Genomic DNA, 12014 nt, shown 5'->3' on the forward strand with positions numbered 1-12014 from the left:
TGAGCTATTCAACAGAAGCACAAGATTTGCAGGCAATGTCCTTTTTTACATATTTTAAATATTGATCTGTAAAAAACATACCAAAAAATATAGATTACTTATTGTTTTTATTTCTCAAATAACTAGACCACTTTGCAAACCAGTTATTTCATCAGATTGGATTTAGATTCATTGGATATAGACAAATGGCCACAAACATTGAATACAGCCACATTCAAGTTTAATTTTAGTGTCTCCAATTAATCTCGCGAGCATGTCTTTAGACTGTGGGAGGAAACCGAAGTACTCGGAGAAAACCCACGCATGCACAGCGAGAATATGTAAAGTCCACACAGAGAGGCTCCTGTCAGAAGTCTTAGGGAGGTAAGGCACAGCAGTCAAGGGAAGGCTCTATGCGAGCCAGGGATGGCAGCTGAGCTCCTCCAGAGATGGACGTAGATCAGGGTTTTTGTTGAGACAGAGTTGCAGCAGGTCCTGGCAACTTGGCGACAAATCCTTCCTGATTGTCATTTTGCCGTCAAGAAAACTTGGGGTCTCAAAGCGATCGCTCCAGTGCAGTATGTCATACAGTACCACCCCAATTTGCCACACTGTAGTGGGTATGGCCCTGTAGGTGTTGCTCTGGTACCACTCTGGCGGGGTGTGGTCATAGGTGCCCCAAAAGATTTTGTAGGATGACTTTTTGGAAAGGCAGCTGATCCCAAAGTCGATAATCCTGACACGTGGAGAGTCGGTGCTGGTTTCAATCAGGATGTTTTCTGCCTTGATGTCTCGGTGGAAGACTTTCTTTGACTGAAGCTCTTTTGCTGCCTCTATCAGTTGTCTTAAGATTAATTTGTTCTCCTCCTCTGGCAGGGACCTGTTGTTGACCTCCATGTAATCAAATAGGTCAACTGCAGGCACGGGACGCTCCAGGACCAGGATGAGCTCCTGTTCCAGATCGTAGTAGTCGAGCAGGGAAACAGCAGCAGATTGACCAGCTTTTTTTCCATGGGACAGCTTAAGCATTATAGCCACCTCCAGAGGAAGCATCTTCTTGTTCTTCTTGTCACTTTCAAAGAAGACATTTTCCCTGGGGATATGCTTAATAGCCACTGGGACATGATCCTCTCTCCTGAAGCCAGCATAAACAGAGGCGTTACCTCCAGCTCCCAGTTTGTCCAGTTGCAGGTACTTTGTCTCAAACGCTTGTCTGCTGGTTTCCCCAGTGGTTGCAGTTGTTTTCTTTTCCTTCTTGGAAGCTTCCAATGAGGATATGACGGCTTTCACACAACTATCTTCCTGTTCACAGACTTTCAATTTCTTTCTGGGTCCATGATTTTCTTCAGGAAGTTTCCTCTTCACCGTAGTGAAGTCCTCTAAGACCACAGGATCAGAGATCTTCAGCCTCTTTCTGATGCCTCCATCTTCTACCTTGGAAGCCTTTCTCTTTCTGGTTTTTTGGTCTGCATAGCCAGACATATAGACCCTCAATTTCTGTATAATGCCAGAACCATTCTTGTGAGAGTTCACTGACATCCGAGCAGATGGAGGATGAACAGTTGTAGACATTGTGGAAACCGATTCAGAATCAAAAGAGCTCATGTTGAAGTCGTTTGGGGTTTGAACACAGTGAGCTGACACGAACGACAACAGTAACACTTGTGAATATTGTTTGTCTGTGAGTTAAACTTTAAGATCAAAGCCTGGAATCTTCGAATATGCTTTGATTATGAGGTCATAAAACACTCTTAATATTCTAGAATGGTGCTGACTGTTTGTGTGTGTTTTTAAGGTTAATAAAGTTGTACAAAACAATTTAAATATTCTTAATGACTATAACTCATTTTGTATTTCTTAAATTATCTTATTTTATTCATCTTATTTTTTTCAATCCTAATGAAATCAAAATTAAATGTTGGATACCAGGGTGGATGCAATGTTTGCACCAGACAAATATTCTTACATTGCCCCCAGCTGGACCCCCTGCCGTTTGCAATCTGTACACTAAACATAAAGTTAATTATTCGCACTAGTACAGAGAGTCAAAGGAATGATACAAAATAACATCATGTGACACGATGTAATCGTTGCAACGAAATGGACCCGAAATGCCAACCTTCACAATGACATTGGAGCGATCCCACAACAAAAATATTTTAGGTGTGTACACAGCTTTATGAGCAGATTGACGTTTTAAATCTTATGTTGAAATACGGTCAGTAGGTGGCAGAAATACTCCATCATACAGCCCGAACAGTTGACAGAGACAACTGATTCCCAATTATTTAAATCGAAACGTTTTCAGGAGTTCTCTGTCTTAGAGTAACCATATTGCAATAGTTTACAACTTTCCCATTTCTCTACCAAAACTAATAGTGCTCCTTTAAAGTTTAGATTTAAATAAATAACTTAAGGATTTGTTTTGCTTTAAGGAATATTGCGATGTAGTTTTTAATATTAATATCTGCATTTAACAGTTTCACCTATAATAGTTTTGAAGTTAGTGGGCGTTTTATATTTAAGTGCACTGTTGTTCACTTAATGCTCTGTGTACCTTTGAATTTCCCCCGGGGACAAATCAAGTTTTTGAATTGAGTAATTAGCGCTTTTTCCCCTGATACGGGGTGCGTTTAGTCATGGCCTATAGACTACCCTCAAGTAGGTTTACAAACTGTTGGAGCCAAACTATGTGTTGCATATTTTCTTTGTTTATATATGCAGTCCCTTTACTGGGCACTATGGGGAGCCTGGGGAAGTGTTTTTTAATGAGGGCTCCAGGTGAGGTGGACAGGTGTGTGAATGAGAGCAAAACGTTTTTCCACCGTGTCAGCCTGTGAAGAGAAGGAGAAAGTGAGTTTATTTAATTCCAATGGACGCTAGTGGTTCGTCTTATTTGTTTTGTTTGTTTTGATAATTTTTTCAAGTTGAACAATAAATGGATGAATATAACCAAAAGTACATCAACAGCCTTTTTATGTTTTTTAAGAGCTGAGCACGCGTTTGAAAACAGCGTCCACATTCAACACCAAAGTGGCCTTTCTTAACATAATAAGATTTGTTAAAATTGGTCACTACAGCAACAGTGAATTGACTTTGAGTGCAATTATTAGAACAAAAAGACTTGCGTTGAATTCACAGTTACTGTAAGACATTCAAAGCTTTACATATGAGCCAGGCAGCTAGGTGTGATTCATATTTATGATCTAATTCTCCTTTATGAGCTATTCAACAGAAGCACAAGATTTGCAGGCAGTGTCCTTTTCTACATATTTTAAATATTGATCTGTAAAAAACATACCAACAAAACATAGATTACTTATTGTTTTTATTTCTCAAATAACGAGCCTATTTTGCAAACCAGTTATTTCATCAGATTGGATTTAGATTCATTGGATATAGACAAATCTCCACAAGCATTGAATACAGCCACATTCAAGTTTAATTTTAGTGTCTCCAATTAATCTCGCGAGCATGTCTTTAGACTGTGGGAGGAAACCAAAGTACTCGGAGAAAACCCACGCATGCACAGCGAGAACATGTAAACTCCACGCAGAGAGGCTCCTGTCAGAAGTCTTAGGGAGGTAAGGCACAGCAGTCAAGGGAAGGCTCTATGCGAGCCAGGGATGGCAGCTGAGCTCCTCCAGAGATGGACGTAGATCAGGGTTTTTGTTGAGGCAGAGTTGCAGCAGGTCCTGGCAACTTGGCGACAAATCCTTCCTGATTGTCATTTTGCCGTCAAGAAAACTTGGGGTCTCAAAGCGATCGCTCCAGTGCAGTATGTCATACAGTACCACCCCAATTTGCCACACTGTAGTGGGTATGGCCCTGTAGGTGTTGCTCTGGTACCACTCTGGCGGGGTGTGGTCATAGGTGCCCCAAAAGATTTTGTAGGATGACTTTTTGGAAAGGCAGCTGATCCCAAAGTCGATAATCCTGACACGTGGAGAGTCGGTGCTGGTTTCAATCAGGATGTTTTCTGCCTTGATGTCTCGGTGGAAGACTTTCTTTGACTGAAGCTCTTTTGCTGCCTCTATCAGTTGTCTTAAGATTAATTTGTTCTCCTCCTCTGGCAGGGACCTGTTGTTGACCTCCATGTAATCAAATAGGTCAACTGCTGGCACGGGACGCTCCAGGACCAGGATGAGCTCCTGTTCCAGATCGTAGTAGTCGAGCAGGGAAACAGCAGCAGATTGACCAGCTTTTTTTCCATGGGACAGCTTAAGCATTATAGCCACCTCCAGAGGAAGCATCTTCTTGTTCTTCTTGTCACTTTCAAAGAAGACATTTTCCCTGGGGATATGCTTAATAGCCACTGGGACATGATCCTCTCTCCTGAAGCCAGCATAAACAGAGGCGTTACCTCCAGCTCCCAGTTTGTCCAGTTGCAGGTACTTTGTCTCAAACGCTTGTCTGCTGGTTTCCCCAGTGGTTGCAGTTGTTTTCTTTTCCTTCTTGGAAGCTTCCAATGAGGATATGACGGCTTTCACACAACTATCTTCCTGTTCACAGACTTTCAATTTCTTTCTGGGTCCATGATTTTCTTCAGGAAGTTTCCTCTTCACCGTAGTGAAGTCCTCTAAGACCACAGGATCAGAGATCTTCAGCCTCTTTCTGATGCCTCCATCTTCTACCTTGGAAGCCTTTCTCTTTCTGGTTTTTTGGCCTTCATAGCCAGACATATAGACCCTCAATTTCTGTATAATGCCAGAACCATTCTTGTGAGAGTTCACTGACATCCGAGCAGATGGAGGATGAACAGTTGTAGACATTGGGGAAACCGATTCAGAATCAAAAGAACTCATGTTGAAGTCGTTTGGGGTTTGAACACAGTGAGCTGACACGAACGACAACAGTAACACTTGTGAATATTGTTTGTCTGTGAGTTAAACTTTAAGATCAAAGCCTGGAATCTTCGAATATGCTTTGATTATGAGGTCATAAAACACTCTTAATATTCTAGAATGGTGCTGACTGTTTGTGTGTGTTTTTAAGGTTAATAAAGTTGTACAAAACAATTTAAATATTCTTAATGACTATAACTCATTTTGTATTTCTTAAATTATCTTTTTTTATTCATCTTATTTTTTTCAATCCTAATGAAATCAAAATTAAATGTTGGATACCAGGGTGGATGCAATGTTTGCACCAGACAAATATTCTTAAATTGCCCCCAGTCGGACCCCCGGCCGTATCCCATCCTAGTGTATCTTCTTTCTCTGGATTACTTCTGGTGTTGTATAACATATGGATCCCTATACCCCTTTGTAAAAAATAAATATATAGATATATATATATATATATATATATATATATATCGATATATAGATATATATAAAAAAAACATTCTTAAAGATAATTAACCAGGTGTATCCATAAGCTGCGTTTTGTAAAACATGCAAAAATTTTAAACTGTTTTTATTATCAAAGCATTGCAAGACAGATTAGTGCTGACTTGTCTAGCTGTTTTGATTTATGACCATCATTTATTGAACCATTTTGTCCTCTATATGTCTCTAATTTTATATGCCTGAGATGAAATTTCTTCACTGGCATGTCTGAAAAAAAGAAATGCTGTCATATAAAACCCCCTCTATCTTATTTTGTTTAACTTCCGGTTCTTCTTGCTCTTCAAGATTTTGAAGAGCATAAAAGGTTTAATGAATATTTTGTTGTAGTCTATGTTCTGAAAATGTACATCATCTCCTGCCCTCCTGCCTTATGCCCTCTCATGTGGGGCCCTTTAAGCTACACCACCTCAATCTTGTTAAACTGTGTACACCAGGGGCATCACTAGGTTTTAAGGACAGGGGAGGCTTAGCCCCCAAGAGATGCACAGGATGGGAGCAAACGTAGCACGCGAACACATTTCACAAATAGCTAACAAAGACTGAGAAATTCATTATTACGATAATTATTTCTGCCGGTTTTTTTGTTTGCACAGTAACAGTTTGTTATGTGTGTGTGTGTGTGTGTGTGTGTGTGTGTGTGTGTGTGTGTGGGCGTTCTCTATAGTTTACAAATAATGTCTCTGTTCATCTTTATTTAATAAAAAGCATAGAACAACTTAGATCTGACACTGTCCTCTATATATGTTGAGTCAAACTCTAAAACATACTTCTGATGCTTGTGATGTGTCGGGATTTAGCCAGATTTTACAGTTTCAACAAATAGAGTCAAGAATGGACAAGTTTGATCTTCAGAGTTAAGCCCAAAAAGTTACAACTATTGTCCTACAAGATTCACAAAGAGGATAAAACATTTTAAGATGAGTGGCAATGCCACCTTTTCTGTGACATACAACTGAAGCATTTGGCAGATAATATCTATTTACAGGTATAGTAAATAGTAATGTGTGTCTGCATTTGTTTATGAATGATTGATCTTATAAACTCAGTTAAGAAGTTACCTATACATGGAACCAGTTTGTATCATTATCTGTTTCTTCTCTTAAAATATAGCTTTAAACGAAAGGCACCCGAGTAATTCAAACTTAACAACCAAACAATTATTAGAACAAAAAGACTTGCGTTGAATTCACAGTTACTGTAAGACATTCAAAGCTTTACATATGAGCCAGGCAGCTAGGTGTGATTCATATTTATGATCTAATTCTCCTTTATGAGCTATTCAACAGAAGCACAAGATTTGCAGGCAATGTCCTTTTCTACATATTTTAAATATTGATCTGTAAAAAACATACCAACAAAACATAGATTACTTATTGTTTTTATTTCTCAAATAACGAGCCCATTTTGCAAACCAGTTATTTCATCAGATTGGATTTAGATTCATTGGATATAGACAAATCTCCACAAGCATTGAATACAGCCACATTCAAGTTTAATTTTAGTGTCTCCAATTAATATCGCGAGCATGTCTTTAGACTGTGGGAGGAAACCAAAGTACTCGGAGAAAACCCACGCATGCACAGCGAGAACATGTAAAGTCCACACAGAGAGGCTCCTGTCAGAAGTCTTAGGGAGGTAAGGCGCAGCAGTCAAGGGAAGGCTCTATGCGAGCCAGGGATGGCAGCTGAGCTCCTCCAGAGATGGACGTAGATCAGGGTTTTTGTTGAGACAGAGTTGCAGCAGGTCCTGGCAACTTGGTGACAAATCCTTCCTGATTGTCATTTTGCCGTCAAGAAAACTTGGGGTCTCAAAGCGATCGCTCCAGTGCAGTATGTCATACAGTACCACCCCAATTTGCCACACTGTAGTGGGTATGGCCCTGTAGGTGTTGCTCTGGTACCACTCTGGCGGGGTGTGGTCATAGGTGCCCCAAAAGATTTTGTAGGATGACTTTTTGGAAAGGCAGCTGATCCCAAAGTCGATAATCCTGACACGTGGAGAGTCGGTGCTGGTTTCAATCAGGATGTTTTCTGCCTTGATGTCTCGGTGGAAGACTTTCTTTGACTGAAGCTCTTTTGCTGCCTCTATCAGTTGTCTTAAGATTAATTTGTTCTCCTCCTCTGGCAGGGACCTGTTGTTGACCTCCATGTAATCAAATAGGTCAACTGCAGGCACGGGACGCTCCAGGACCAGGATGAGCTCCTGTTCCAGATCGTAGTAGTCGAGCAGGGAAACAGCAGCAGATTGACCAGCTTTTTTTCCATGGGACAGCTTAAGCATTATAGCCACCTCCAGAGGAAGCATCTTCTTGTTCTTCTTGTCACTTTCAAAGAAGACATTTTCCCTGGGGATATGCTTTATAGCCACTGGGACATGATCCTCTCTCCTGAAGCCAGCATAAACAGAGGCGTTACCTCCAGCTCCCAGTTTGTCCAGTTGCAGGTACTTTGTCTCAAACGCTTGTCTGCTGGTTTCCCCAGTGGTTGCAGTTGTCTTCTTTTCCTTCTTGGAAGCTTCCAATGAGGATATGACGGCTTTCACACAACTATCTTCCTGTTCACAGACTTTCAATTTCTTTCTGGGTCCATGATTTTCTTCAGGAAGTTTCCTCTTCACCGTAGTGAAGTCCTCTAAGACCACAGGATCAGAGATCTTCAGCCTCTTTCTGATGCCTCCATCTTCTACCTTGGAAGCCTTTCTCTTTCTGGTTTTTTGGTCTGCATAGCCAGACATATAGACCCTCAATTTCTGTATAATGCCAGAACCATTCTTGTGAGAGTTCACTGACATCCGAGCAGATGGAGGATGAACAGTTGTAGACATTGGGGAAACCGATTCAGAATCAAAAGAACTCATGTTGAAGTCGTATGGGGTTTGAACACAGTGAGCTGACACGAACGACAACAGTAACACTTGTGAATATTGTTTGTCTGTGAGTTATACTTTAAGATCAAAGCCTGGAATCTTCGAATATGCTTTGATTATGAGGTCATAAAACACTCTTAATATTCTAGAATGGTGCTGACTGTTTGTGTGTGTTTTTAAGGTTAATAAAGTTGTACAAAACAATTTATATATTCTTAATGACTATAACTCATTTTGTATTTCTTAAATTATCTTATTTTATTCATCTTATTTTTTTCAATCCTAATGAAATCAAAATTAAATGTTGGATACCAGGGTGGATGCAATGTTTGCAGAAGACAAATATTCTTACATTGCCCCCAGCTGGACCCCCTGCCGTTTGCAATCTGTACACTAAACATAAAGTTAATTATTCGCACTAGTACAGAGAGTCAAAGGAATGATACAAAATAACATCATGTGACACGATGTAATCGTTGCAACGAAATGGACCCGAAATGCCAACCTTCACAATGACATTGGAGCGATCCCACAACAAAAATATTTTAGGTGTGTACACAGCTTTATGAGCAGATTGACGTTTTAAATCTTATGTTGAAATACGGTCAGTAGGTGGCAGAAATACTCCATCATACAGCCCGAACAGTTGACAGAGACAACTGATTCCCAATTATTTAAATCGAAACGTTTTCAGGAGTTCTCTGTCTTAGAGTAACCATATTGCAATAGTTTACAACTTTCCCATTTCTCTACCAAAACTAATAGTGCTCCTTTAAAGTTTAGATTTAAATAAATAACTTAAGGATTTGTTTTGCTTTAAGGAATATTGCGATGTAGTTTTTAATATTAATATCTGCATTTAACAGTTTCACCTATAATAGTTTTGAAGTTAGTGGGCGTTTTATATTTAAGTGCACTGTTGTTCACTTAATGCTCTGTGTACCTTTGAATTTCCCCCGGGGACAAATCAAGTTTTTGAATTGAGTAATTAGCGCTTTTTCCCCTGATACGGGGTGCGTTTAGTCATGGCCTATAGACTACCCTCAAGTAGGTTTACAAAGTGTTGGAGCCAAACTATGTGTTGCATATTTTCTTTGTTTATATATGCAGTCCCTTTACTGGGCACTATGGGGAGCCTGGGGAAGTGTTTTTTAATGAGGGCTCCAGGTGAGGTGGACAGGTGTGTGAATGAGAGCAAAACGTTTTTCCACCGTGTCAGCCTGTGAAGAGAAGGAGAAAGTGAGTTTATTTAATTCCAATGGACGCTAGTGGTTCGTCTTATTTGTTTTGTTTGTTTTGATAATTTTTTCAAGTTGAACAATAAATGGATGAATATAACCAAAAGTACATCAACAGCCTTTTTATGTTTTTTAAGAGCTGAGCACATGTTTGAAAACAGCGTCCACATTCAACACCAAAGTGGCCTTTCTTAACATAATAAGATTTGTTAAAATTGGTCACTACAGCAACAGTGAATTGACTTTGAGTGCAATTATTAGAACAAAAAGACTTGCGTTGAATTCACAGTTACTGTAAGACATTCAAAGCTTTACATATGAGCCAGGCAGCTAGGTGTGATTCATATTTATGATCTAATTCTCCTTTATGAGCTATTCAACAGAAGCACAAGATTTGCAGGCAGTGTCCTTTTCTACATATTTTAAATATTGATCTGTAAAAAACATACCAACAAAACATAGATTACTTATTGTTTTTATTTCTCAAATAACGAGCCCATTTTGCAAACCAGTTATTTCATCAGATTGGATTTAGATTCATTGGATATAGACAAATCTCCACAAGCATTGAATACAGCCACATTCAAGTTTAATTTTAGTGTCTCCAATTAATATCGCGAGCATGTCTTTAGACTGTGGGAGGAAACCGAAGTACTCGGAGAAAACCCACGCATGCACAGCGAGAACATGTAAACGCCACGCAGAGAGGCTCCTGTCAGAAGTCTTAGGGAGGTAAGGCGCAGCAGTCAAGGGAAGGCTCTATGCGAGCCAGGGATGGCAGCTGAGCTCCTCCAGAGATGGACGTAGATCAGGGTTTTTGTTGAGGCAGAGTTGCAGCAGGTCCTGGCAACTTGGCGACAAATCCTTCCTGATTGTCATTTTGCCGTCAAGAAAACTTGGGGTCTCAAAGCGATCGCTCCAGTGCAGTATGTCATACAGTACCACCCCAATTTGCCACACTGTAGTGGGTATGGCCCTGTAGGTGTTGCTCTGGTACCACTCTGGCGGGGTGTGGTCATAGGTGCCCCAAAAGATTTTGTAGGATGACTTTTTGGAAAGGCAGCTGATCCCAAAGTCGATAATCCTGACACGTGGAGAGTCGGTGCTGGTTTCAATCAGGATGTTTTCTGCCTTGATGTCTCGGTGGAAGACTTTCTTTGACTGAAGCTCTTTTGCTGCCTCTATCAGTTGTCTTAATATTAATTTGTTCTCCTCCTCTGGCAGGGACTTGTTGTTGACCTCCATGTAGTCAAAAAGGTCAACTGCAGGCACGGGACGCTCCAGGACCAGGATGAGTTCCTGTTCCAGATCGTAGTAGTCGAGCAGGGAAACAGCAGCAGATTGACCAGCTTTTTTTCCATGGGACAGCTTAAGCATTATAGCCACCTCCAGAGGAAGCATCTTCTTGTTCTTCTTGTCACTTTCAAAGAAGACATTTTCCCTGGGGATATGCTTTATAGCCACTGGGACATGATCCTCTCTCCTGAAGCCAGCATAAACAGAGGCGTTACCTCCAGCTCCCAGTTTGTCCAGTTGCAGGTACTTTGTCTCAAACGCTTGTCTGCTGGTTTCCCCAGTGGTTGCAGTTGTTTTCTTTTCCTTCTTGGAAGCTTCCAATGAGGATATGACGGCTTTCACACAACTATCTTCCTGTTCACAGACTTTCAATTTCTTTCTGGGTCCATGATTTTCTTCAGGAAGTTTCCTCTTCACCGTAGTGAAGTCCTCTAAGACCACAGGATCAGAGATCTTCAGCCTCTTTCTGATGCCTCCATCTTCTACCTTGGAAGCCTTTCTCTTTCTGTTTTTTTGGCCTGCATAGCCAGACATATAGACCCTCAATTTCTGTATAATGCCAGAACCATTCTTGTGAGAGTTCACTGACATCCGAGCAGATGGAGGATGAACAGTTGTAGACATTGTGGAAACCGATTCAGAGTCAAAAGAGCTCATGTTGAAGTCGTTTGGGGTTTGAACACAGTGAGCTGACACGAACGACAACAGTAACACTTGTGAATATTGTTTGTCTGTGAGTTAAACTTTAAGATCAAAGCCTGGAATCTTCGAATATGCTTTGATTATGAGGTCATAAAACACTCTTAATATTCTAGAATGGTGCTGACTGTTTGTGTGTGTTTTTAAGGTTAATAAAGTTGTACAAAACAATTTATATATTCTTAATGACTATAACTCATTTTGTATTTCTTAAATTATCTTATTTTATTCATCTTATTTTTTTCAATCCTAATGAAATCAAAATTAAATGTTGGATACCAGGGTGGATGCAATGTTTGCACCAGACAAATATTCTTACATTGCCCCCAGCTGGACCCCCTGCCGTTTGCAATCTGTACACTAAACATAAAGTTAATTATTCGCACTAGTACAGAGAGTCAAAGGAATGATACAAAATAACATCATGTGACACGATGTAATCGTTGCAACGAAATGGACCCGAAATGCCAACCTTCACAATGACATTGGAGCGATCCCACAACAAAAATATTTTAGGTGTGTACACAGCTTTATGAGCAGATTGACGTTTTAAATCTTATGTTGAAATACGGTCAGTAGGTGGCAG

At 40.3% G+C, this 12014-nt stretch overlaps 4 protein-coding genes across 4 annotated transcripts; all 4 read right to left on the reverse strand.

Annotated features, from left to right (window-relative positions):
* Nucleotides 1–168: 168 nt before the first annotated feature.
* LOC306836564 (serine/threonine-protein kinase pim-2-like) lies at nucleotides 169–1461 on the reverse strand (the record flags this gene model as incomplete). The annotated part of the gene is made up of 1 exon (XM_079363739.1): nucleotides 169–1461. One exon carries the CDS (start codon nucleotides 1459–1461, stop codon nucleotides 391–393), a length of 1071 nt encoding a protein of 356 aa, XP_079219865.1. The 3' UTR covers nucleotides 169–390.
* Nucleotides 1462–3590: 2129 nt separating this feature from the next.
* On the reverse strand, nucleotides 3591–4833 carry LOC306836565 (serine/threonine-protein kinase pim-2-like; the record flags this gene model as incomplete). The annotated part of the gene is made up of 1 exon (XM_079363740.1): nucleotides 3591–4833. Exon 1 carries the CDS (start codon nucleotides 4782–4784, stop codon nucleotides 3591–3593), a length of 1194 nt encoding a protein of 397 aa, XP_079219866.1. The 5' UTR covers nucleotides 4785–4833.
* Nucleotides 4834–6841: 2008 nt separating this feature from the next.
* On the reverse strand, nucleotides 6842–8250 carry LOC306837220 (serine/threonine-protein kinase pim-2-like). Its single transcript, XM_079364782.1, has one exon. The coding sequence runs from the start codon at nucleotides 8184–8186 to the stop codon at nucleotides 6993–6995; it is 1194 nt and encodes a 397-aa protein (XP_079220908.1). The 5' UTR covers nucleotides 8187–8250; the 3' UTR covers nucleotides 6842–6992.
* Nucleotides 8251–10192: 1942 nt separating this feature from the next.
* Nucleotides 10193–11436, reverse strand: LOC306836566 (serine/threonine-protein kinase pim-2-like; the record flags this gene model as incomplete). The annotated part of the gene is made up of 1 exon (XM_079363741.1): nucleotides 10193–11436. The coding sequence occupies exon 1, from the start codon at nucleotides 11384–11386 to the stop codon at nucleotides 10193–10195; it is 1194 nt and encodes a 397-aa protein (XP_079219867.1). The 5' UTR covers nucleotides 11387–11436.
* Between the last annotated feature and the right edge of the window lie 578 nt (nucleotides 11437–12014).

This window comes from Symphodus melops, assembly GCF_947650265.1.
Source record: "Symphodus melops genome assembly, chromosome: 16".
Lineage (NCBI taxonomy): Eukaryota > Metazoa > Chordata > Actinopteri > Labriformes > Labridae > Symphodus > Symphodus melops.